Source organism: Neltuma alba, unplaced genomic scaffold, assembly GCF_004799145.2.
Source record: "Neltuma alba isolate B1F8T4 unplaced genomic scaffold, ASM479914v2 tig00010148_pilon, whole genome shotgun sequence".
NCBI lineage: Eukaryota > Viridiplantae > Streptophyta > Magnoliopsida > Fabales > Fabaceae > Neltuma > Neltuma alba.
Window position 1 is genome coordinate 456,114 of NW_021635095.1, and position 25,437 is coordinate 481,550.

Genomic DNA, 25,437 nt, shown 5'->3' on the forward strand with positions numbered 1-25,437 from the left:
TTTTATTATATCCTTTTTGGCTTATTTTATCGTCGTAAGGTATTTCTACTGGCTAGACCGGTTGCCAGCACACTTGTTTCGTCCTGCGTGTTAACCTCAGTTGAGTTTCTCCCCAAATTTACCGCCGATCACTTTCGATTTCCCGCAGCGTGTTAGGATTTTGACTGGGCCCACTGAACTTGTTGACTTTACTACCCATTCAAGTTCCGACACGTGTTGTGACAGCCGAAACTCGTAAAAGAGATGCGAACTACGTGAGGACTTTCGATGCCAAACATTTCGTGAACTGGTTCCAGGCTGTCCTCCTCTGTCACCGGTAACTTCCGGTGTCCCCGGTGAGCCTCTCCAACGGCTGTCGGTGCCACATGACTTTATTAAAAATTTTAAAAAATTGAAGGAAAACTACGTTCCTAACCCCCTTGCGGACTTCTTCAAGTTTTTCCTCTTTTGCCAGTGGGCCGTTAAGACGTCCTTATAATTTATACGAATTAGTTAGATATTCCATTAATTATTGAATCGTCCATCTTATTTTTATTATTTTCATCGTCATAATTATGATAATTGATAGATTATTATTATTTTAACAATTAGTGAATTCACCCCTCAAATTTTACGCATCTCGGACAAGAAAATTTCACTCAATGACAATCGGCTGCTTTTGATAATAATTTCTTTACATCTGCTTCACGACAATTATTTTTTCATTAGCTTTGATGCCATGAGATTCCCCCTTTTTATTGGGTTTTCATGCCTCGCAGCTACAGGGAATATTTGACACTCCAACCATATTGCCAGAAGATGACAACCATTTTGACATCTAAAAGCTGTTGCGATCTGAATCATAGAACCCATTATACATGTCTGTTTAGGGGAGATGCCAAATTCTTTTATTGGATGTGATTTAAGTTATGATTGATTTGGTATTCTCTGTTCAATATAGTACTTGCTTCTTACTCTGTTAAAACTGATTTTGCATTATTTGATATGATTACAGTGATGGGTTATCTAAATTGATTTACTTTTATCATGATGGTGTTTGAAAGATTTGTTGAAGTTATGTGAAGATCGCTAGCTTTCTGATCCGTTTGCCCCCTTTTGGCTGTTTATGCCGTCTCACCGGCTTGAACCTGAGAATTCTTCCCGGCCGACAAGGTTGAAGTTTTCTGTCATTTTTCACGTTCATAGTTACTTTATGTTTCTAAATATAGATCTTTGAATTATTTAGTCCGTTTGCTTTAAAAAAAAAAAAGAATTATTTAATCCGTATTGTCTTATAATTTAAGAATCACCTTTGCTAAATATCTCAAGTCACATTTCCAGCAATATACAAGGTTCGCAAACACTGCTCCTTCATGCTTTCGTGGCCTCCCAGCAAATAAAAGAAAGACAGACGAAGTAGGTGATCAAAACTTGGGTTCATACTTTCGGGGTCCCCCAACAAATTCGTTTCATGGGAGACAATCATTGATACTTAGGGACTCACCACCCAACATCACCGACAGATCACAGTGCCATGGTTAATAGTATCTTGATTTGCAAAAATCGTTGAGGTTAGTCAAAACTTAAAAAAAAAAAAAAAAAAGGGTGGCCCATCTGAATTTGCGAAGGCGAAAGAAGTGGTTGAGAAATTGAAACGTATACGATGAAACTCCCATCAGATACCAGACTGTAAACAAGGCAGGATCACGACATTCCAACGCACAGCTAGTTCTTTCTTTCAGCTGCTTTTTCACTTGTATTTCTTTTCTCTTTCAAATTTCCTATCTCTTCCTTTATCTTCCTCTCTATACGTTCCTCTAAATATATATATTTAGTATCTCACATGGTTCCTTCAGCACCAGTGCCTCCTCTCCTGCTTGCCGTCGTGTTCTTCAGTATCTGTAAAAGTGCAATAACACAATTGTTGATCAAGATACATATGACTTCATCCAAGTCTAGAGACAGATTACTTCTATGATTAAGTGTTTGCATGTGCAAATTGGTTCAAACAAGCAAGCAATAAATAAGGAAAGGGAATTTGGTACAGCATACAAGTTACACAGAGTAAAAAGTACAGGCGTTCATGCCTAGGATGGTTGCAGATTGTTCTGAATCATTAATCTCAAACTAAAGTGCATCTCCTACTATGTAACTGAGTGCTTTTCCCAATAAGCCACAGCTAATAGACCCAGACGATGAGAAATAGTTAAATGGATCAATCAGTGATTGAGAAACTCGCATATGACCCACATGCTTCTGCACTCTATCATACGCGTCTTTCAATTAGTTTGCCTGAGTAAGTAGATTGAACTCACCCAACAACTTCTTGTTCAAATCGGCTTAGATAGGGACAAGTCAGGGGCTTGGTTCGTTTCTAATATAGAAACCTTAAAAGCCAGTAGTATCAATTAAGCACAAACTTCCCAGATAACAGCCTCCAAAACACATTGTTTCTCTCGTATCCGATTTGTATGTTAACTAAACCAAAGGATACAAGCCTGAAATCATTTGTGAGATGGTTCACATTGACAAGCACACAAATTGATCAACGTTGCCAACCCCACTAATGTTGATCAAAGGGTTTAACACAAATTCCAATTGGGTTTTTAGTTCCGTCCTTCGCTTTGCTTCAACCACGTCAAATCATAGGGAATGGCCGTTTCATATGCATACCTTCCTATTGAAACTGCTAATTTATTCTAAACCGAGGATAATATATAACGTCTAACTATCACCCCTTGCGTTCAGAAAACGATTTTCATAGCACAAGTTATGAAAGCAGCGATATGTCATATGTAGATTTCTTGATGTCATTTGAAAAGGATTTGGTGAGTGAATCATATCATAAGCCAAGCGGCTCATAATGCTCGTTGAAGAACAAAATGAAGTTGAGATGGTAACTAAGATATGACATACATGTCTAAGCATCTGATTCTCGTTCTGTAAAGTGGACAGCCTCTCTTCCAGCTCTGAATTCTTCTTCTCCAAGTCTTTAACCCTGGTTTCCAAATCAATCAGGTATGCCTTCTTCCTTTCCCTAGCTTGCTGCGCTGAAACTCTGTTCCTCAGAAGCCTATTCCATTTACATACCCCACCATTAGGATGTTACAGTTTACAAGATACTATGAGCTTAATCGCAAGGAAAGGGGCAACAAGGTAAATTCATCTAGTCATATTGGTCGAAAACCTCTCGCACTACCTCTTTAGCCGCTTGCTTTCTTTGTCAGCTGAGTTTCTCCCTCTCTTCCTTTGGCCCTCCCCTGCCCCTTGAACCCGGTCTGTAGCCGCACCTGAACCGGAGTCTGGACGAGACGCTGACGGTCCAGCGGTCTCAACGCCGATCTCCGGCACCCGTCTGATCTCCTCGTCACTCTCAATACCTAGATTGAGACAAATTTCGAAAAGAATTCAAATAACCATTTTTAGCTTGTACGGTAAATAAACACCAATGCAACAGGAAGAGTGACTATGGCTTTGCAAATTCTATATGCGAATGACCTTTTTTGGGAAAAACACAGAAGTCTGGTAATGACAATCTCAGGTACCACAAATTTCAAACGGTGAATATGGAAATTCCAAACATATCAAAGAATATTAACTGAATTTGTTTAGCGGAATTAGCTTCGTCTGCATTAAAGGCACTACTGACGGCCTGCGAACCCATACCCAGAGTTCTCTAAAATGTCAGCAAAGATTTTCTTTTTGGCCATTAGAAATGTTACCATGGATTAACATATCCAATTGATGAACCAATCAGCAGTGACAAGAGCAAAAAGCCATTCGTAAAAGAATTTGACCTTCTTTTACTTCAACATGGAGAGCAGAACTTGAAGACTTCTCACTGCTCGAAGGCAGAGAGCTTGCGGCAATAGAACTTGTAGCTTGCTCCTGCATTTGGCCCCCACGAGACGACAGAACCAGAACAAAACAGAAATGGCCGACTGGATTTCAAGAAAATAGAAAGGAACTTGGCGATTGCTATTTGAGGAAGAGGAAAAAAAGCGGGATGGAAGACGTCACAGGGAGGATGTTGACAGTGTGATCATGACCGTTGGATGCAATTGAAATGGACGGTGACGAAGGGACAATCGTGGACAAATATAAGCCATGGGGAATCTGCATAACCAAAGGCCGCTTCACGAGATTATTGGTCAAAAATGAAAAAGGAAGTTATGTGAGATCGTGGAGGAACTTGGATTGTTGGATTTGTGTTGCATCTAACGGACTAAAAATGGGAGGTGAAACATTGAATGTAGACCGGACCATCGCACGTGCACGTGCTTGACGGATTCCGGGTTGGCATTGTCAAGTGTGCCAAGATTATCCCAGACCTTTTTTTTTTCCTGGAAAATTTAATTTTTAATCTAGTATAAGTGTGATTTCTTCTATTGTATCTATAACCGATTTTGACAAAAACGGTCAGTTGTAATCAAATCGGTCTAGAAAGCGGATTATTAACACCTATTTTACCGCCTCCGCTTATTAATCTAAAAACTAATTAATTAATTTAAATAGATTAAAAAATTAATTAAATTAATTATTTGTAATAAATAATTAAAATAGTATTATTAATCGTACGTATTAGTTATGATTATTATTTGATAAAACTTTTAACATGTGTAGCTACTATAACAACTACCTTGAAAATTGAATAGATATGAAAAATAAAATGAATTATAATCAAATTAAATGTCAAATTAACTCTTATATTACTGATCCAATTTAATATTTTATAACAGATGTAAAATGTTCAAGACAACCAATCTAGGAAATATTTTAGACTTGTTGTTTAAAAAGTTATTTTAAAAAAATTTATTAATATCTGCAAAAATAGTACTCATCACACTTTTTAAGTCTATTTTGTACTCATCAGACAGTAACCACACTTCCATTAGAAATCCCGAGATCAGATTAATCACGTTTCTCTAGCAGTCTCAGCACGCGCAAAACTCAAGTCCAGGGGATCACATAAGCAAAGCACTTCACGAGCGTGGGAAGGGCATTGTGGTTGCTGCCTGCTCATGAGCAGGTGGAATAAACAGAACCGGATGCGCCTATCAAACATTTGCGGAGTGCTGCCTCGGTACATGAATCCTGCCAAGAGTAGATAAAAACATGTTTCAGGAGGGTGGAGAAAAGATTTCAATCAATTTGATTTAAAAAATTTGAAGAGATCGGATTAAAAGTTTTTAATTATTTTTTTATTTTACATCTTTTTTTATTAAGCTTTTATAATTATTTTAAATTTTTTTAATCGAGTTTATAAAAAAATTTCTCTCTCCTTCCCTTTCCTTCCCTCCAACGATCTCATACCAGACATTCCAAGCTTATTGCTGTTAGGGAGTGTTAAAAATGCCTCAGAATTATATTAAAGATAGAAATGCGTCTCAAAAAATATAATTATCAACCCTGAATGCGTCTTGCAGCGTTGCTTTGAGGATCTTTTGTCAATTTTTGTCAACCCTGCCCATTAACTAATGCTCATTCTATCTTTAATCTTTAATCTTTAATCTGTAATCTTTAATGCAGAACTTAATTAACAAATTTGAGTAAATTAACAATGTTAATTAAATTAATTAATACTATTTCTGGTTTTTAATATAAGGGTTGATTAATTTGAGTAAGTTAAGAAAACTAGCTAAGTTAGTTATTTATAATAAATAAATATTATATTTTCAAAAATATATTTCCTAATCAAGTGTATCGATTAAAACTATTATTATTACGAGGACTAGATTGAAAAAAAATGATAAATATGATAGATGAAATAGATTGAGTTCTTATATTTATAACCAAAATAAAAATCAAACGATATCTTATATTAAGAATTGGAGGTAGTATTATATGTTTTTCCAAAAACATTTTAAGTATATTTTTTAATTCTCTCCCTCCTTTTCCTGCCTTATTATTGTTTTTTTTTAATTCTCTCTGATTATTGTTAATGAAATACCAACATGATTTGTAAAAAAAATTGATAAATATATAAAATATATTTTATATTAGAAACAAATATCAATTTCCTAATTAGGCTATATATTATAAATCGGAGGAGTAACTAATAACGTGAGCATACGACCACCCTGTGAAACAAGCTAGTGTAGAAATATGCTCCTATTTGAAGGACCGGGGGTGGTAATATTTTGTTATTTATAAATTCTAAATATAAACTTTCCTGAACGGCAATCGGCATCGCTTTTCTGTATGTATAAATTACTACATTTTGGTTGTTTTGAAAAACTAATTTCACATTTATTTTAAAATAGTCATTATACTGGTTATACATCCTAAAGATTCAATGGAATGAAAGTTGTAACTAATACATATGATTAACAATGATATTATAAAAAAGATAATACTTACGTATTGCAGACAGCTAACTTAATAAATTTTCTCAATCTATTTAAATTAATTAACTAACTTTTATATTAGGTATCAAAAATATTATATTCCTGCACCCAGCCCTGATTATGAGACATGGTTTATAATATATAAACAAAATCTTACAAATAAGACCGAAAGTAGTATTGTATTTTTAGTTTTCTTGCCTCTTATAGATTTGACTAGGTAAACACATTTCTCCGTGGAGGATCTAACTAGACATTAGCAGCTACTACTTCTAATATTTAATATAAGATTTTATTATATCTTTATTTTGGTTCTAAATATGATATCTCAATCTATTTCATCTCTCATGTTTATACATTTTGTTTCAAGATAGTCCATCTAATAATGATAGTTCTAACTAATAAATTTGATTAGTAAGAATATTTTAGAAAAAAAATACTTATTTACTAGAAATAACTAACTTAATTTATTTTCTTAATTTATTCAAATTAATCAACTAGCTCTAATATTTAGAATCGGAAGTAGTATTTATTAATACAGTGACATCAACCATATAAGATACTATTTTCGGTCTTTAATGTAAAAATTAGTTGATTCATTTGATTATATTAAGAAAACAATTAAGTTTTTTTTATAATAAATACGTGTTATTTTTTTAAAAATATCTGTACGAATCAAATGTATCAACTACAACCATTATTGTCAAATTCGCGAGTTGTCTCTCTGAGTTTAACGTTCTACATTTTCAGTTAGTAAAATCATGTCGATTCGCTCTTAAACTCGCGATAATTGTAAACTCAAACTCAGTTAAATCTATGAGTTCATTTATCGAGTTTACTGTTTTTATGTTTTTTGCTTACAAAATCATGTCAACTTGCTCTTAAATTTCTACTAAATTTTTAGATTTGATTCTGTATATGAATTTTATAGATTTTTTTTTTGTTGAGTGTGATAAATTATGAACATTGACAGATATAATTTTAATTATTTAAATTTAAAATATATTTAAATGAAATTATTCTATTTTTTATATATTAATTATTTGATTATATACGTTTAATACTAGTTTATTAATAAAAGTAAACTCTTACAAGTTTACGATATGAGTTTATGATCCGAGTTTATATCATTATCACGAGTTTGTTTAAACTCGTGAGTTTGACAACCTTGACTGCAACTATCATTAGTACAAAGACTATTTTGAAAAGAAAGATAAATATGAGAGAGAAAATAGATTAGGATCTTATATTTAGAATCAAAGTAAAAATTAAACGAGTTATTATATTAAAGACTTGAGGTAGTATTAACTAAAAACTAAAAACTGGCAACAACAAAAATACTACTTATGGTTCTTAATATAAGAATTAATTTGATTTTTAATTTAGTTATGAATATAAGATTCTAATCAATTTTATTTCTCATATTTATCTATTTTTTTAAGATGATCATTATAGTAACTGCATATGTAAAAAGTTCTATCAAATAGTAGTTTTGACTAGTATATAATTAGTAAAGGTATTTAAAAAAACAACATATAATTATTATAAATAATTAACTCAGTAAAATTTTTTTATCTATTTAAATTAGTTAATTAATTCTTATTAAAAAATAGAAGTAGTAAATAATTAATAATTAATCTCTTGTCCAAAGAAAACTATAAGTAATTAAAATTGTTTGAACTTGGCCGTGCGAAGCCCATAACACCACAGTTTATGGGCTGAGTCATTATTCGTTGGCATACAAGCCGCGGAGGAGGTGGGACAGCTGGAGGTTCGAACTTAGGCCAGCGGTGAAGCAGCAGGTCGTCCCTCTCCTCCGCGATTCCATCACGGCGACGATGGCAACTTCAGCAGCTTCGAAAGTGCCGTCGTCTTCAACATCTGCATCCGCCTCATCTTCCAAGCGATGGCTCAAGAATATTTCGTCCATAGCAGCTCGCGTCTACTTCTTCCTCATCTTTTTCCAGATCCCTCTCTTCAGGTAATTCAAATTCAAATTCAAATTTCCTTCTTGTCCTGTTTCTGGCGCTGGTAGAATCGAAATAGTTCATCATAACAATTGATGCACTCGTCTTATGATTTTAAGTCGGAAAAGGAAATTTTACTCCCACTCTTCTGAAGTCTGTCACCGTGTCTGATTCCTTTTCGTCGTCTTTCTGGGAAAATATTATTTAATTTGTGTCTATGAACTTCATGGGTTGATGGTTTTCACGTTTAAGCACTTCTGCCTTTGCTTTTCAAAACATCTCAGTGTGATTGAGATCCACAGGTGTTTCAGTTATTGAATTGCCGCGAAGAGTGAAAAACCAATGCAATCGTGTCCCAGATGTCACACTCTGATCAGTTCCATAAGTTCGTTTGCCGTTGACTTTTTCCTTAGAAGACATATATTATATAATCCTCTTTAATACATTGGTAAATATATTTCAATTTTGTCATATTCCAGACTAACGTCTTATCGCAATCTGAAACACTTTCAATTAACATAGCCGGGTCACATCGTTCGGCATTTTAGCAGTTAATTGTACTCCTTTGGTGCAAGAAATGCGAGATTGGCAACCAGCCCGTCATCATTGGTTGTCAAAGCTTGTCATGACATCGTTGTCTATCACGGCAAAGTTGATCATGTAGTATTAAATCTCATAATTTGCAACAAATCGAAGTTAGTTTAAATTTAAAGCAATGCCTTCTCTAACCATGCCCTATCGAAAGGAAACTTGATCAGTTACTTCATGTTCGTTGCGCTATTGTTTTAGATTGGTTGGATTTCAAGCTTTGTTGATCCTGAATCTTTCTTTGAAATTTATTTTAAGATACGAGTTTTATGCCAGGCACTTTCTATTGAATTTAGATATTAGTCCAACAACGAGCTTCCGCCTTTGTTGATAGATTACATTTATGACCTATGCGCTTAAAGTTGTTGATGTTCTCTAAAGTATAAAAATGAAAAGTTATTAAGATCTTCTGTTTTAGGCACTCCTGGTAGCAACTTACCTTTAAATTTTTGTTTGACGACCACTATGATAATGAGTCAATTACGTTTGTGTCTGTATATAATGTTGTTATAGGAAGAGCAACGTTGTATTTAAGATTGATGGCTGACTGCTTATAATGACTGTTATATCGCCATGTTTTTGTTTTCCACTTCAAACATGTCCTGTGTTCGCTGCGATAATAGAACATGCAATCAAACTTGTTTAGTTTCTAATTTCAGAGATCTGTATACTAGTATATCTTACTTCCTTCCCCCATTATCTATATTTTTTGTGATGTTTAGAAACTAGACATTTTAGCATCCAACGCGTCTGCAATTTATGTCCGTCTCGATCTTCTGCAGGGTTACTTGCAGATCTGGTGTTTGCACAACCCCAATGCACGTCACATCGTCGCAGTTGGTCGCAAGTGAAGTATTTCCTGTCGCTGTTACCAAGGCTCTCCTATATCCCGGAGCTGCTATAAATGGTCTTATCCAAAATAGGGCTCTTCCAAGCTGGAATAATTTATTGGACATATATAACTTGACTAGTATAAGGGAAGCTTCTGCGGTAACAGATCTCCAACGCTTAGAGGTTAGGCCACTCTATTGGTCACGTGTTATACTCTGCATTAAGTGGGCTTCTATCTATTATATTGTTATTATTGCCTCTCATACTGGTATTTAATTCCCTTTCATGGATATTTTCCAGCTGTCTTTTGACAATATTCTGTTTCATGTTGACTGATTGATGGCATGATGCCAAGTCATTGACCAGCTAAACCTAAAATATTGTTACCCTTTAAACTCATGTGAAATTTCTTAGAATTAACCGTTGATTTGTAGTCATTGTCGTTATTACAGTGAAGTGACAAATTTTCATTACTTCACAGGTTCTTGCTGGTAGCTATTTCTCTGTGGCAGGAGCACTTGTGGGCCTTTTAAAGCCGGGGAGAATGAGCATGTTCGGGACCCTTCTTATAATTTGGGGACTTGTGAAGGAAGGGATTTTAGGAAAACCGGTAACTTCTGACCCTTCTAAAGCTGCGTACATGTACCCGACAATGTTGATTGCCTTGATATGCGCCTTCTCATCAGTGAAGTATGATGTGAAAAAAGTTTTTAGATCATCCCCTGCTCGACCTACTGCTAAACCGCTTCAAAACTCATCCAAGGCTAAGCTTAAATAGGTGTTCCTCATGTTCACTAGTTTTTGTTTTTTTTGGGTTCATTTTTTTATGAGGACAGTTATATGCGTTTCTCTTATGTTTTTCCTTTGGTCAGAGTATCTCTTATGTTTGTCATGGATTATAAAGTTTATGTTTCAAAGGACTGGTCTTTTACAGTTTCACATGATTTTGGTACCTCAGCAACTTGAGTTTCTCGGAAGGAAAAATCGTTGACGGCATTTGGCTGTGATTTAAGAATGCTTGTTTATTGCTTTTATATTCTTTAACAATTAATAAAATAATCTTTCTTTACATATCATTTTTGTTATTTTAGTCAAATAATATAATTTTATTTAATAATCACTTGATAACAAATTAAATTTTTTTCCCTTTCCTGTTCATAACGAAATTCAAACTACATTTTTTGTAATATTGTGAGAGGATGTTTACCCAACTTCTTATCGGTGACTTTACCCACTTATCTATGAAATTTTATGATAAAATAAATACAAAATTAAAAAAGATATATTCGATGTCTATTAAAAAATAATCTATTTTTTTAAATTTTTTTGAACATATCAAAAATAAAAATAAACAAAGTTTAATTACGTTTCAGTTTAAATGTCGTTACATCAGTCAAATTAAAATATTTAATGGTTAAGTATAACTTTCTAAATTTATATCACGTTTCAGTCTAATTATTTAAATTTATAAAATATATTTTTAATTTTACTATAAAAATTTTTAGTTTTATTGACAAAAAGACCAACTTAACAAACTTAAATGATAACCTTGTAATTAAAAGCTAAAAAAGCATGGTTAAAATCTCATATTTTAACGTAATATTTATATATTTTAAAAGTTGAGCAGCTGATGTTGAAAGTTTAGTTTAGACACATTTTTATTATATTTTATTTTAACTATTTTGATTTATAAATTTTAAATTAAAAAATTAATATATTGAGCAACTCAAAATGCACATTATAAATTTAAAAGGCTAAATAAAATTAGCAAAGTCATCACTCAATTGTCAGCCCCGCGTGCCTTGACGCGCCACTGTGCGTCTGTGATCGAAGTGGGTCAAACTAACGTCCAGTCAAAATTGGTAAGAGTAGAGTACAATCATTCTTCCCAAGCCTCGCTTTCGCCTTCGTTCTGGCGCTCATCAGTCATATCTCCCTTGAGGCGAGTATTTATCTCCGTCGCTGCTTCATCGCTTTACTTCTTGTAATCGAAAAGCACATTAGAGCCTAAGGTATGCTTTATTAGAATTTTGTTCTTCATCTTTTCATTCTCCTGCACCGATGAAGCAATGAAAGTCCTAAATCTCGAAAATCAGATGACGTAAATAATTGTATAATAGATGTATTTCGTCGTCACAGGCGTCGTTACCAGATGTGGTCTTAAATATATACTGATATTGTGATGGGTTAACTATAATGCTCCACTTTTCCAACTTCTTCACGAGTTTCTTCAATTTTTCTTGTGTTTCTCACTGTTCTTATTTCCTTAGATGGCAATCAGGAGCCACCATGATTTTGTAAATGAATTACCGCAATGTTGGACAAGGCAGAACCGCCCATGTCTGCTGACTGCTGCATTTATAAGGTACCTTATGATATTCGCAAATTGAATGAAGATACCTTTACTCCTAAGGTTGTTTCTATTGGCCCCTTTCACTGCGGACATAAGAGGCTACAAAACATGGAAAAATACAAGTTGGTGTATGTCAAACATTTTTCTGAAAGAGCTTCCAAATCCGTAAGTTTGGATAAACTAGTCAACTTCGTGGAAGAGGTTGAGCCCTGTGTTCGTCGTTGTTACTCAGACACATTTGAGCTTAGTAGTAAGGAATTTGTGAAGGTGATTTTAATGGATTCCTGTTTCTTATTTGAACTGTTTTTAAGGTCCTATTATGATGATTGGTCACAAGATGATGCTATTCAGTTAAAGCCGTGGCTAGTTACTACTATGAGATTAGACTTGTTGTTACTTGAGAATCAGCTGCCTTTCTTTATTCTTGAAAGGCTATTCAATGTAGCTTTTCCCTCCAGCGCGACTGACCGTAGACTCCCATCATTTCTTGAACTCACTTTTGACTATTTTGCCTATTATAACAATCTGAAATTAACCCCTCAAGATGTCAGCATAAGCCACTTCACAGATTTGATTAGAACATTTCACTTACAACCATTAAGTAGACGACCAAGTAGATCTCATGAATCATTGGTACATCTTCAGAGTGCAACTGAGTTAGTTGAGGCTGGGGTAAGATTTAGGAGAAGCACAAGCCCATGCTTGATGGACATAAAATTTTCAGGGCGAGTTCTTGAAATACCACAATTGAAAGTGGAGGACTGGACTGAGACTTTGTTACACAATTTGGTAGCATTAGAGCAATGTCACTACCCTTCTAATTCTTACATTATGGACTATGTTGCTGTTATGGACTTTCTTATCAACACAAGCAAAGATGTGGATGTCTTGGTTCAGAATGGAATCATCCTTAATTGGCTTGGTGATACCAATTCTGTGGCTACTCTATTCAATAGTCTTTGGAAAAATGTTACCTACGTAAATTTCAATTCTCATTACTCAAAACTCTGTAAGGACTTGAATACTTTCTGTAAAAATCCTTGGCATAACATGAAGGCCACTTTGAGACGTGACTACTGCAACAGTCCTTGGCAAACTGCTGCTTCTATTGCTGGAATTCTGCTCCTTGTTCTCTCTTTAACCCAAACTGTTTGTTCTATCTTACAAGTGGTGCAGCAATCAAAACAAGGATCCTCATTGTGAACTCCTCCTTTCCATTTTTGGTAATTTATTTACAGTTTAAGCATTCTGTTTATGCCTTTTCTTGTGTATGTCATCATCCTTTGCACCGAGAGCGAGAGAATTCTAGTGATGATAGCATATAAACGTTGATTACAAAAAGCTACCTTCACTAAGATTAGATGAATTGAGCAACACCTAAAGACAAATATGTTGGATTTCGTCTCATAATCTTTGCAACCAGCTGGAAATATATTGGGTTTATTTTTCTTCGCACTCCTTGCATTTTTGCTCAGTTACTACTAGGCTTCCTGAACATGATGTGCCCGGTTCATTTTGTCCTCGCAAACTTAACCCTATGTCCTGTCTATCGATTTAAGGGGTGTTTGGATAGAAACCAAACCATGGTTTCAGAAGTGCTTTTACGGATTACGAAGTAAATATGTGGAGGAGGTTATCTCGTTTTGCGGAAAAGTGCTTCTGAAACCTAGGTTTTGGTTTTGCCAAACACCCCCTTAATTATTCAACGAGCATTTACCCTGTTCTTCCAAATAGGCTTTTTCCCAAAAATTAAAAATGTTACCTCGGATTCTCTTCCTGTTCATATAGCGCCCCCTTGAAAGATCAAAGATTAAAGGCTATATTTCGAACTATATTCTTGAATTTGAGCATGGTAGAATTTAGTTTGAATAACACTTATAAAAAATAGGTTCGATCTTTTAAAAACTTTTAATGTATTAATTTTTTTCCCAAAAAGTGAACCCATATATCTAATTTATTAATTATGCATAAATTTTATTAAGACGTACGTATAGCCTAAAGGGTTCAAATGTTTTATTTATTCTGATAACAAAATTATTAAACAAAATATCAATCAATGGTCTGTCAGGCGAATTGGCGACATTGTGCCACCAATAGAACCAACTCCATTTATTTAGTGGGATAATATTTATACCGTTATCGTTGATTAAAACAATGCTTTATATATTTGTGGGTAATTGTAAACATTATTCATCTCCTTTATTTATAAAGCACAGCAACAACAAAAAAAACTTTAACTACAGAACAATTAATTATTTGACAATAAGTTAATTAACAGAGGAAAAATCTCCAAAAAAAAAACAGTTGAATTTCAAAATTTTAAATTAGTATTGATTATTATACTCAACTACATTTAAAAAGTAAATAATACTTCTCCGGTTCTTAATATAGGACCCAATGTTAAGTTGGTTTTGATCCTAAATATAAGACTCATTTCTAATATTTATCAATTTTCTCTAAGTTATCCTTATGGATACTCTCTCAGTCATAATCAAGTAGAAGAGAGAGAGGGGGTATTAAGAGAGATGATTATGGTATTTTAGGAAAAACGTGTTACATTTCTTATAGTTAGCTAACTTACCTAATTTCATTAATATAATTAAATTAGTTAAATGAGTCTTATATTAAGAACCGGAAGAGTATTATATTTTTAAAGTAATTTCTGATTTAGAATTTTAAAATTCAACTATCAATTTTTTTTGAGATTTACGGTTAACGAATTATATTTTATTTATTTATTTATTTTAAATTTTCTTCTACAGTGGGTCAAGAGCCGCGGTCGCGCCAACACAGGGAAGCTAGGCGCCGTGGGGATGAGTGTAGCCGTTGTCGTTTTGCTCCCTCCCCTTGGTGCAATCAGCTCCTTGCCCATCTTTTCTGGAAAGCGAAGATTAACGGAGTTACCGGAATGGCAAAGGCCTCCCCTGGCGTTGGAAATGAGTCTTGGAGAGTCCTTGAATTTTACAGTGGGATAGGCGGCATGGTACGCTCCGAAACCCTAGTTATTTATTTAATCTATTATATGTTCATCTTCTAATTTTGTTTTCCGAACGAATGTTTGTATGTTTACTGTTTAGAGATACTCGCTGATGAAATCAGGCGCGAACGCGGAAGTTGTGGAAGCATTTGAAATTAACGACAGAGCCAATGATGTTTACCAACATAATTTTGGTCATCGTCCTTTTCAGGTTTGTTGCCTAATCTTTGAGTTCTGGAACGCGGCCCGTTTCTGGGAACTCTAGTTCACAAGTATGCTTTGCCTTTGTTTTGTGTTTCTGTTGGACCTAGTTCCTGTGTTGGGGTGTTTGGTTAGTTCATGGTTCTAAGCTTTATTTAAGCTAGGCAGTAGCTGCTAGCAGCAGCAAAGATTTTGTATATATGTATTTTTTTAATGGGAGCATGGCTTTGATCTGCTTGGCTTGTCAATGTTGTCAATCTACACGAATCTGGGCTTAAGACTGCTGGGTCATGCAGTTGACATAAAAATGACCACGTTGATAATGAATTGCTTTTCGCGCCTGATAGGGAAATATTCAAAGCCTGACTGCTACCGATCTTGATGGCTATGGGGCAGATGCATGGCTTCTTTCTCCTCCTTGCCAACCTTACACTAGACAAGGTGGAATTTCTTTTCCTTCTCATTTTAGGGATTATTTTGTTGTACATCGAAGTATTCCTCAAGCATCTTGAAATTAGGTCTCCAGAAGGACACTGGTGATGCTCGGGCATTTTCCTTTCTCCAGATTCTTGAACTTATGCCATTATTAAAGCATCCTCCAAGCATGTTATTTGTGGAAAATGTTGTTGGATTTGAGGTTTGTTCATTAGATTCAAATAATTGGCTGAATCAATTTCTGTAACCATCGCTTTCACTCATTATTTTTTCTTTCTTGTTCTTTTGTTTTTTCTTTTGCCCCCTCATTTCCCCCTTGTTTTCAGACATCTGATACGCATGCAACAATGATTGAAATATTGGAAAAAACAAATTTTATCACTCAAGAGTTCATCTTGAGCCCATTACAATTTGGAATCCCATATTCAAGGCCGCGATATTTTTGTCTGGTAGGCTCTCTTAATGCTTGGCAAATTCTTCCATCCTTATGTTTGTTTTGAAAGATTTAGGATGTCTTTTATATTATTGAGCAGTCAATTGGCAAGCGTTATAAATTTTTGGATATGATTACATATGTGTGATGTTTTCCAATTGTGCCTACTTTTTTTTTTTTTGAAGAATAGATATTTAGATCTTGACATTATCTCTGAAACATCTTTTTAGCTTCACCCAAAGGAGAAATGGAAAAAAAAGAAAAAAAATTGTTGTAGCTCATTACAATTCTCATGAGGTGGCTGATGTTGATGTTATTTATGCGTGCTTTTCCACACTATGATGTGATGGTTGAAGGTCTCGTTAATCAGTTGGAGCAGAATTAACTATTATTCCTTTTTTTTTAATTTAGGTTTCTTGTATTTGAATTTCTAGACGTTTGTCATGAATCTTTTTCATAGTCACTGGCCCTGTTCAAATAATTTTGAAGGCGAAAAGAAGACCTTCCTCTTTTGTAGAAGAACGTTGGAACAACATGCTGATTCAATCTCCCAGACCATTATTTGAGCATGAAGATTTAGTGCCTGATGAAGATGTTTCGTCACAAAAGGACTGGGATAAGTTGCTGCAATCTTGTCAGCCAATTGAACAATTTCTTGAATTAAAGAATCCTAGCAATGATACAGATGTTGAATCTGCATCACTGCACACTGATTTTCTCGGAGATCTGAAGCATGATGTACGTGAATATGATGAGGAAGTGCCCAATAAAGCATCTTTAGACCAGTATTCTGTTCCTTTGGGCTTGATAGAGCGGTGGGGAAGTGCTATGGGTATCCTTGGCCTCAGCAATAAGTCGTAGAATATGAAATTCACTCTTGTAACCTGACCATTATGCATTTTATTTCTTTTTAAAGAATTAATATTAATCAAGTCTTGACGTCCTTTTCCTTAAAGGGGTTTAGATATTGTCTATTCTGATTCAAAGCGCTGTTGCTGCTTTACAAAAAGTTATTACAGATATGTGAAGGGAACCGGATCACTTTTGGCAACTGTCCAGGTATTGCTTCCATGCTAGCCAAAATGCAAGTTTTAGTCCCTAAGTTTGCCAAAATTTTATTCTTGTCCGATTTCATTTTGTCCTCTGAGTATTAAATTTGTTCAAAACTTTTACTATTTACCAATAATGTTTACGTCTCTATTAAAAATTTTTATTTGGATATGATCATTGTAGCTAACTGAACTGATAGATGCCAGATGCTTAGCACAGACGACAGTAATTATTCTATGCTGTCAACCAAAATGGCCAGAAAAATTACAGCTCTTATGAGTAAAGTGCCAAAAACAATTTCAAAACAAACTAGATTTGATAGTAGCCATATGGTCGAGTATGAGATCTAATATCAACATAATGCTACAAGTGATTATTTCTTCTCATTCACTTTTAACTTTTTCCACCTTCCACTAGATATGGTGTTCCAGGCATTGTATGTATTTTTTTTTTTTTAATTAAAAGGCATTTACGCAGGTTGAAGGATCACTTAAACAGTGTAGCTTGTTGTAGTATTTACTATATGTATTGTTTATGTTTAATTGAGAATGATTATTTCAAAAATCAAAGGCACAGTACCCTATGCCAGGTGGAAACTCGTTTGGAAATATATACTATAGGCAGGTAAACAAATAGTCTTGTTTTTAATTCAACTGGAACAAATTTCCATACACCCCTTAAACCTTGAACGTCATCATCTACTTTCCTTTCATACTATTATTACTTTTTGTTACCGGTTCAGTGGATATCAGGATCACACTTCTTGCTTTCCACTACCGTAGCTAAAAAGTTTCTAATTTGCAGCTGGAGAAGAAGGACAAAACTTCACTGAAGGAGCTGCGCCTTAGATATTTTACCCCAAGAGAGGTGATTGAGTATATTTTTGTTACATCATTATCTAGAATTTCAAGACAGGCCTAAATTTACTTGTGTCTATTCCTACGTGTGCTCATGCGTGAATTTTTTCTTTTGGGTAAACTTAGCTTCATTTCAGTGCATAATTCTAATATGTAAGGCGTTGTAATTCTATAACAAGGTTGCAAATCTACATTCTTTTCCCGAAGATTTTCAATTTCCACAGCACATAAATCTCAGGCAGAGGTATGCCATTCTATTTGTTTCAACTCTTATTTTGCATATTCTATATGGAAGAACCGTAATATTGTTGTTATTGAGACTGCTGTACAAATGGGCATCGATTTGATCTATTGCTTGTGCTTTCATTGATGCCAATAAACTTCTTTGTTTTGCACAGGTATGCTTTGCTCGGGAACAGTTTAAGCATAGCAGTTGTTGCTCCCATACTACGGTATCTTTTCACTGATCCTTTGTGATATTCGACCACACCATCTGCTAATAAGCAGATTCGGATGTTTTGTCCCCTGCCCATCGCCTAAATTTTTGCATGGTCATAATTATATGACCAAGTCATCTTGAACATGAAGTCTTGGGTGTATTTGGTCCTCTTCCACAAGAAAATTCAATTTATAATGTAGTTCTTGCGACCGTTCGTCAGGACTCTATTATGAGTCGATCAGTTTAGTGTACTATATAGTATTTTGTGAATGCATGGTCCGATAAAGAGAAATTTACTATCAGTATTATTATCTCTGTGTTTTGAGGTGGGAGTTAGATAACTAATTTATGGATAGTAAAGAAATTAAGTTATTTATGCAAATGTGCGTTGGTTTATTTAAAATATACTTTTTAATCATGTTCATTCCAAGACTTTTTAGTGTAAATCTCCTTAATAAGTATGCACAATTTTGGCAGAAAAATAGTATGCATAATTGGCTGCGCTATCTATAGTTGTAAATGGTGCGGAATGAATTAAAACCGTTTTTTCAGGTAAAAGAAAATAAAAAAACAATAAAACCGTTTTAACTTATTTGCGTTTGGAGGAGGGAAAAATCCAGTTTTTGACTCAATAACGTGTCAGATACGGATTGTCAGAATAAATGTAGTTCCTTTGGCCCAAAAAATGAGAGAGAATCGAGGATAGTTTTCCCTCTTTCGGGCTAACAACCATTTTCTCTTTTATTCCAACAATTTCAGTTAGGGCGTGATCTTTTTCTCACATTTTCATCAATTACAACGTCAATTGTCAAATGTACAAATAAGAGAAATTTCTTTTATTTCCATCAAATCGTTCTTTTTCATCTATATGTTTTTCTTTAATTTTTTAAGATAATTTTTTCCATTAAACATGCCCGTGATAAAGTTTAGAAATAAGAATAAAATGTTGAATAAAATTAAAAGAGCAAACTATATTTCCGCCTATCCAAAAAGATAACAATTTTTTTCTCCAGTCACAGCAGTAGTTAAACATTATTATGAACCTATGATGCGAGGATTAAAGAATTTAAGATTTTTTTAATAAAAATATTTATTTTAAATTTTTTTCAAAGTCACTTTAAAAGTTTTATAATATTTTTTTAATTTTTTTAAAAATATTTAAAATCCGAAAAGAAAGTAATTTCTGATTATTCTAAATTTTATTTTATTTTTAATTAGCATTTGAAAATAATAAGATTCAGCAAATGAAAGGCAGTAATTATAAGTATTTTATTTTATAAATAAAAATATATCATAAAATTTTAAAAAATAGAAAACTAAATTATTTTTATATTAAATAAACTTGCCGTAATCATTTGAATAAATATGTTAAATGAACAGCATATACAGCGGCTTTCTTGGCAATGTAAAAGTTGACCTAATTTTCAAATCCGCAAGATGGGCCCAGCAAGGTGTGGTACAATATTTCTGCGGCCCATCGGCCCTTCTATCCCACTGATTCAGAAAAACTATAAAAGGTTTTTACTTTACTTTTTAATTACACAAACCCTAATCCTGCTGGCATTCATCCGAATCGAAATTCATCCCATTGAGCAATATTATCGTAGGAAGAAACCCTTTGATATTGCAATCAAGAGTTCCAGCGATCTGAAACTGTCAATAGTTGAGGAAGGTCGGCATCCACGTTTTGAATTTTATTTTCATGTTTATTATTCAGATCGTTTTCCGATTTTGCATTTTTATTTTATCTGTGATTAATTTGTTGATATATTAATTCTCTTGTTTGTATTTTTTTCGTTAATTAATTTTTATTTCTACCTTTTCTATATCTTCGCATATGAGTTTTTATTCTGTTTACTTTTTTATTTGATCTGTCATGGATTCTGGGAATTGTTTAGGGCTTTGTTTGTTGGCGTAAGGTTTATTACCCCTTCCCCCTTTTTAATTTTGTATGGTTGATTATAATGTATTTCTAGGGTTTTTTGTTTGTTTGTTTGATGTTTATTTATTTACGACGAACCAATGAAAAAAATTATGGAAATAGCGATTAAGTCGTTCTACTCATTTTTGTGTAAACATGATTAAGGTAATTTGTATGATTATATCATCGCAAAATTTACCAGTGGATACACTTTCAATAAGTTTGTGGGTAGTAATGAACTCATTATCACCTCCCTGGAGGAACGTGTCTTGTCGGACCATTATTTGGGACCCGAGATATGTAACTTTATTTTAGTTATTTGCTATAGCTTCTCCGGTGAAGATATTATAGATGAACATGTTAGCACCCCTGTGATGATTCAATACATGTTCCTCTTTATATATATATATTGCGTAAATTGATTACAGACAGTAAAAAAAAAGTGTTTCTAAATTATTAACTTTTTTTGTTGTTATTTTCTCATTGGCGAAGTTTATGCTTCTAAACTATTTCCTGTTATTTGTTGTTATTTTCCTCTTGGCAAATTTTCTTAATACCTTTTTGGAGCCAAACAAGCCAGCTTCAATGTCCTTGAATGTTATGCATGATTGTAAGATTAATCTTTTGCGGCTAAGAAATATTGTTGACTGTTACAGGTTTCGGTTGATTTAAAGTTGCCATTATGAGATTCAAAAAAGGAACCAGAGTAGAGGTCCTAAGTTATGGTGAGGCCCCTTATGGGGAATGGCGTTCTGCTGAGATTGTCTCTGGTAATGGGCACACTTACAGTGTCCAGTATAACGGTTCTAGCACGACTAATGAGGCCATAGTGGAGAAGGTTCCAAAGAAATCCATCAGGCCTTCTCCCCCTTCTGTAAAATGCATTGATAGTTGGTCAGCTGATGATGTTGTGGAGGTCAATCATGCTGGTTGCTGGAAGGTGGCTGTTGTTTCAGGGTTTCTTGGTGAGGACATTTATTTGGTGAGGCTGGTAGGATCTTGCAAGGAGTTAAGAGTTCACAAGTTTAACATAAGGGCACGACAATGTTGGGAAGACAACCAATGGGTTATGATGCGAAAGGTAGATTTCTTAATTAACAAGGGTATTCTCACATGGCTTTTCTCTATACTCTGCATTTATCTATTTGAATATTGCAAACTTCTAGCAGTTTTATTCTGTTTGAATTTATCTGATTCATAATGAAAGTCAGGTGTTGATTATAGTCTTTACTTTCACTGCAGAGCAATTCTAGAATTGGGAAGTCTGGGAAGAATTTGAGCTTTAACAGTTATAAGATGAAACCTGAAGTTCCGCAGGCTAGAAATGATTGTTTTCCCATTGTGGATGGAAGTGGGCTACGGGAGTCTCATTTAGTGTCATCCACATCATTGAAGAGAGTGTCTCCTTATTGCTCCTCCCTCATTGATGCATGCCCAAGAAAAATGAGAGCTGTTTTGAATGAGGAAGTGCTTGAAAAGGTAGATGCTGTTGCTTACCCAAGTGAACATATGGGTGAAAAATGCGTGCTTGCTTCCTTTAATAATGGCACAAATCAATATAATAGAGTGGCAATGGTGAACCCTAATAATGGTAACACACATTGTCTTGAAAGAATCAATGATTCTAGTGATTCTTGTAGTGATATGTGTTCAGTTGGCAGTTGTAGTGTGATAAGTAGTGGCCCAAACAGATTCTCTAGTGATATGTTAGCAGGTGTTTGCCAAGATGCGGATAGTCTTTGTAGCGATGCAGAGTCTTTAGATGTTGGAGGTGAGGAAGAAAGATGTTCCCTTTATCCAAAAGAGGATATAGCAGCCAGAATTCATAGGTTAGAGTTGCATGCTTATTGCAGTACTCTAAAAGCTATGTATGCTTCTGGTCCCCTAACTTGGGAACAAGAAGCACTATTGACTAATCTTCGTATTTCACTCCATATTTCAAATGATGAACACTTGTTGGAGATAAGGAACTTAGTTTCTTCTGGTCAGCGTTTTTAATAGTTTACACAAGCAATGTTAGCACAGAATATTTTATATTATGTTCTGATCTATGTACAGCCTTGTAAGGTTCAAATAAGAAGACTATGTCTTTGGTATTCATCTTGTAATTGTTACTAGAATTATTGTGAATTATTGCAAGCTGTGAAGTTCCCTACCTTTTTTGTTTGTTTGACAGGCTATTTGAGATTTAAGTGATACTTTTCATTTAAATTATAACAGTTGTGAACTGCTACATCTGCAATGATTTGCTGCAGCTACGAGGGATTCATCTAATTGCTTCTTTGGTAGCTGTTTGATGCTATGACAATAATTTTATCACAGCACTAAAAAGTTTTTCTTTGCTATGAGAATGCTCACTGCTTGAGTTGGGCTGTGGCACTGTAAACACATCAAATGTGAAACTTCAATTATGATGTCTTTATGCCAGCTTTTGTGCTTAATCCTTGTTGGTTTCTTTCTGATTTTGTACATCATTCTGTGATAGTTAAACTCTGTATAACCAGTCAATAATCAAGGACTGGCGACTAGTCTATGTTGTGCAACTCAAAATATGGCATCTTACATAATATGGGTAAACTTGATTTTGATAGCACCAGAAGTTTTACTTTTAACTATTGATGAATCGACTACATTTTCCAGGGCCAGTGTTGGAGGCCTGCATGGCTTGCTTCCAAAGGCTAAACATGATGCTAGGTTTGCCACTTTTCTCCTGGCAAATTAGTTGATGACATCTATTACATATTTTGTTACGAATGACAAATGTCTGACCAGTGCATACTATCCTGGCTTTTGTTTGAAATATATAGTCTATTTCAGGTTTGGTTAGAAAGGACACTTGCTGTGTCAAAATCAGAACATGAACTTCCTAACAGCTGCTGTGATATAACCGTGACATGGAAGTCTAGTTCTCGCTTGTCAGGTGGATTATGTTCCTGGAATGGCATACTCTATCCTGATAAATGAAAAGCCTTGATGTTGGGTTTTTTATATTTGATGGTAATACTAATGTCTTAGGTTAGGATCTGCTTTGCATTAGTATTGCTGTCTTAAATTCAGAATGTCAAATTTTGATTTGTTTTCCAGTTGTGTGAAAAATTTTGTAAGGCTTAGTCTTTGAAGCTATTATCCTGACATGTTGGAAATTGATCAATGTAGATCACATTCCAGCATTGTTTTGCGAGAATTTTTTTTTTTTGGGTGAAAATCGGTCAAGTGAAGGAATGTTAATACCTAATGTGAAAAGCGGGTAAGTTTAGCAGAAGTTCCTGCTTAAAGATCCATTATCTGCAATTATGTAAGCAGATATGGGGTAATGATAATGATATACTCCTTAATATAAGACCTACAAGGTAGGTCTTACTGGAGGAGTATATACTTATTATGTACCCTTTCCGAATAGTCTGCCACACATGGATTTGAAGATTCGGCAATACCGATCATGGCTTTGGTAACGCGGCAAAGAATCCATCAAGAGGAATCTTCTCTCTTGCGTGGCATGAAGCCACCCATTCAGTTTTGGCATTTATCAAAATGATTTGAACAGGTGGCTTCCTTGGATTACCATCTTCTGCATCTAACGGCTGAGGAGTCAGGACCAAGTAATGTAATTGTTGTTTTCTAACTGCTATCGTGAAAGTATAGTGATGGGCATGCATCTTTTATCAGTTTTCATTCTAATTCATATTCTGCTTTTACGTTTTATTTTATTGAATATGTTTTATCCGTGTGTATAATTTTAACATTTTTTGAACTAAAGTGTGTATATTATAGTACCTCCTGCCTTTAATATAAGACCTTGTTTGACTTTTATTCTGGTCTTAAATATAAAACTCCAATTCACTGTCTTTCATATTTACTCAATCCTTCTAATAATTATAGTTTTAGTTAATACATTTGATTAGCAAGGATATTTTAAGAAAGATGACACCTATTTAGAACAAATAATTAACTCAATTTACTTTTTTAATCTCTTAAAATTAGTCAACTAGCTCTTATAATTAGGATCGGAGGTAATATGTTTCAAGATAAAATAGAAATTGGGCCAACTCTTCCAGAATTGAAGAGGAGAAATTAAACCTTTCAGGTTTTAGCATTATCGTAAACATGGAAACTGATCCGTGAACTTGATATTTTATGTGCTAAAACTGATCCTTGAAGGAGTTGGTTGGGTGATGACGGGTACAGCTGCGGACAAATTTTGATGATGATGAAGAATGGATTCAGGTGAGTTGCATTCAGGACAGCCAGCGCTGGAGAACGATTCAAGAAATGTAATGTGTCGCATTTCTAAATTCATGGAAGAGCAATCAGACTTCAGAGCCATCTGCTGATGTAATTTACCAGGCTTTTTCCCTCTAATACAATTTGACTATAATAAAAATTCAGTTCCTAAGGTATAACTTAATAAAAAGTGATTTATTGCATGATTGAACGGTTTTATGATGTACTAGAGATGTGTCTGTTTATTTTATGTATTATTTTTTTTTTAAGAAAAACATTACAAATGGCATTTTTTCAAAACCGAAAAAAAGAGAGTCAAGGTTACACAGATAAAACGTTGAGACAACAACACGCACAGTCCTAGAACACTGTACCAGACCAACATGTAAACTTCGAGAACATGATGCAATCTATAATCCAAGGACATTACAAATGGCATTGCAGAGATGTATTACAACCAAAATAACCTTGGGCTCTAGTGACACTGCTTAGCCTCACCCATGGCAAACTGAAGTCTACTAGCGCCTCTTGAAAAAACAAAAACCTGTATAAGAGAATATTTAATTATATGGAATTCTTTTCTTATATTTATTTTAGATACCGTAAAATTATTTTTAAAATTATAATTTAATTTCAATTTAAACGTCACCTAAGAAAGCCTGTCCTTGCAAAACCACAATTTCCCTGGAATCACATGCCCCCATCGGTGATTTCTTTCTCATCTTTCATATGATAGTTTTCCATTCTTTTTTCTTGAAAACCCGTACCTTTCACTTGAGCTTCGTACCATATCGTTTACGACACGCTGAGACGAAAAAGAGTGCACGGGCGGGCAGCCATA

The 25,437-nt window shown here is 34.4% G+C and overlaps 4 protein-coding genes and 1 pseudogene across 9 annotated transcripts; 4 read left to right on the forward strand and 1 right to left on the reverse strand.

Annotated features, from left to right (window-relative positions):
• Window positions 1-1,396: 1,396 nt before the first annotated feature.
• Window positions 1,397-25,437, reverse strand: LOC114754539 (transcription factor HY5). Of its 3 annotated transcripts, none has more exons than XM_028943320.1 (5): window positions 17,861-17,864; window positions 3,777-3,920; window positions 3,179-3,359; window positions 2,896-3,076; window positions 1,397-1,878 (listed from the first exon to the last, which is right to left on the reverse strand). In XM_028943320.1, exons 2-5 carry the CDS (start codon window positions 3,871-3,873, stop codon window positions 1,819-1,821), a joined length of 519 nt encoding a protein of 172 aa, XP_028799153.1. In that variant the 5' UTR covers window positions 3,874-3,920; window positions 17,861-17,864; the 3' UTR covers window positions 1,397-1,818. The 3 variants fall into 3 exon arrangements, with proteins under 3 accessions (XP_028799153.1, XP_028799152.1, XP_028799151.1); XM_028943319.1 differs by lacking the exon at window positions 17,861-17,864 and adding an exon at window positions 25,336-25,437 and having other exon boundaries at window positions 1,423-1,878; window positions 2,896-3,052; window positions 3,777-3,922; XM_028943318.1 differs by lacking the exon at window positions 17,861-17,864 and adding an exon at window positions 25,336-25,437 and having other exon boundaries at window positions 1,423-1,878; window positions 3,777-3,922.
• LOC114754537 (uncharacterized) lies at window positions 8,028-10,693 on the forward strand. Its single transcript, XM_028943316.1, has 3 exons — window positions 8,028-8,304; window positions 9,661-9,892; window positions 10,191-10,693. The coding sequence occupies exons 1-3, from the start codon at window positions 8,162-8,164 to the stop codon at window positions 10,485-10,487; spliced, it is 672 nt and encodes a 223-aa protein (XP_028799149.1). The 5' UTR covers window positions 8,028-8,161; the 3' UTR covers window positions 10,488-10,693.
• Window positions 11,965-13,285, forward strand: LOC114754533 (UPF0481 protein At3g47200-like; annotated as a pseudogene).
• Window positions 14,834-18,765, forward strand: LOC114754534 (tRNA (cytosine(38)-C(5))-methyltransferase 2). 4 transcript variants are annotated; one of them, XR_003741205.1, is made up of 10 exons: window positions 14,834-15,045; window positions 15,140-15,250; window positions 15,588-15,681; window positions 15,759-15,877; window positions 16,002-16,124; window positions 16,598-16,940; window positions 17,073-17,167; window positions 17,963-18,025; window positions 18,142-18,259; window positions 18,414-18,479. XR_003741205.1 is itself a non-coding variant. In XM_028943312.1 (10 exons), exons 1-10 carry the CDS (start codon window positions 14,971-14,973, stop codon window positions 18,490-18,492), a joined length of 1,167 nt encoding a protein of 388 aa, XP_028799145.1. In that variant the 5' UTR covers window positions 14,834-14,970; the 3' UTR covers window positions 18,493-18,765. The 4 variants fall into 4 exon arrangements, 3 of the variants coding, with proteins under 3 accessions (XP_028799145.1, XP_028799144.1, XP_028799146.1); XM_028943312.1 differs by having other exon boundaries at window positions 18,195-18,259; window positions 18,414-18,765; XM_028943311.1 differs by having other exon boundaries at window positions 18,195-18,765.
• LOC114754535 (uncharacterized) lies at window positions 19,994-22,629 on the forward strand. Its single transcript, XM_028943314.1, has 3 exons — window positions 19,994-20,126; window positions 21,032-21,456; window positions 21,618-22,629. The coding sequence occupies exons 2-3, from the start codon at window positions 21,058-21,060 to the stop codon at window positions 22,371-22,373; spliced, it is 1,155 nt and encodes a 384-aa protein (XP_028799147.1). The 5' UTR covers window positions 19,994-20,126; window positions 21,032-21,057; the 3' UTR covers window positions 22,374-22,629.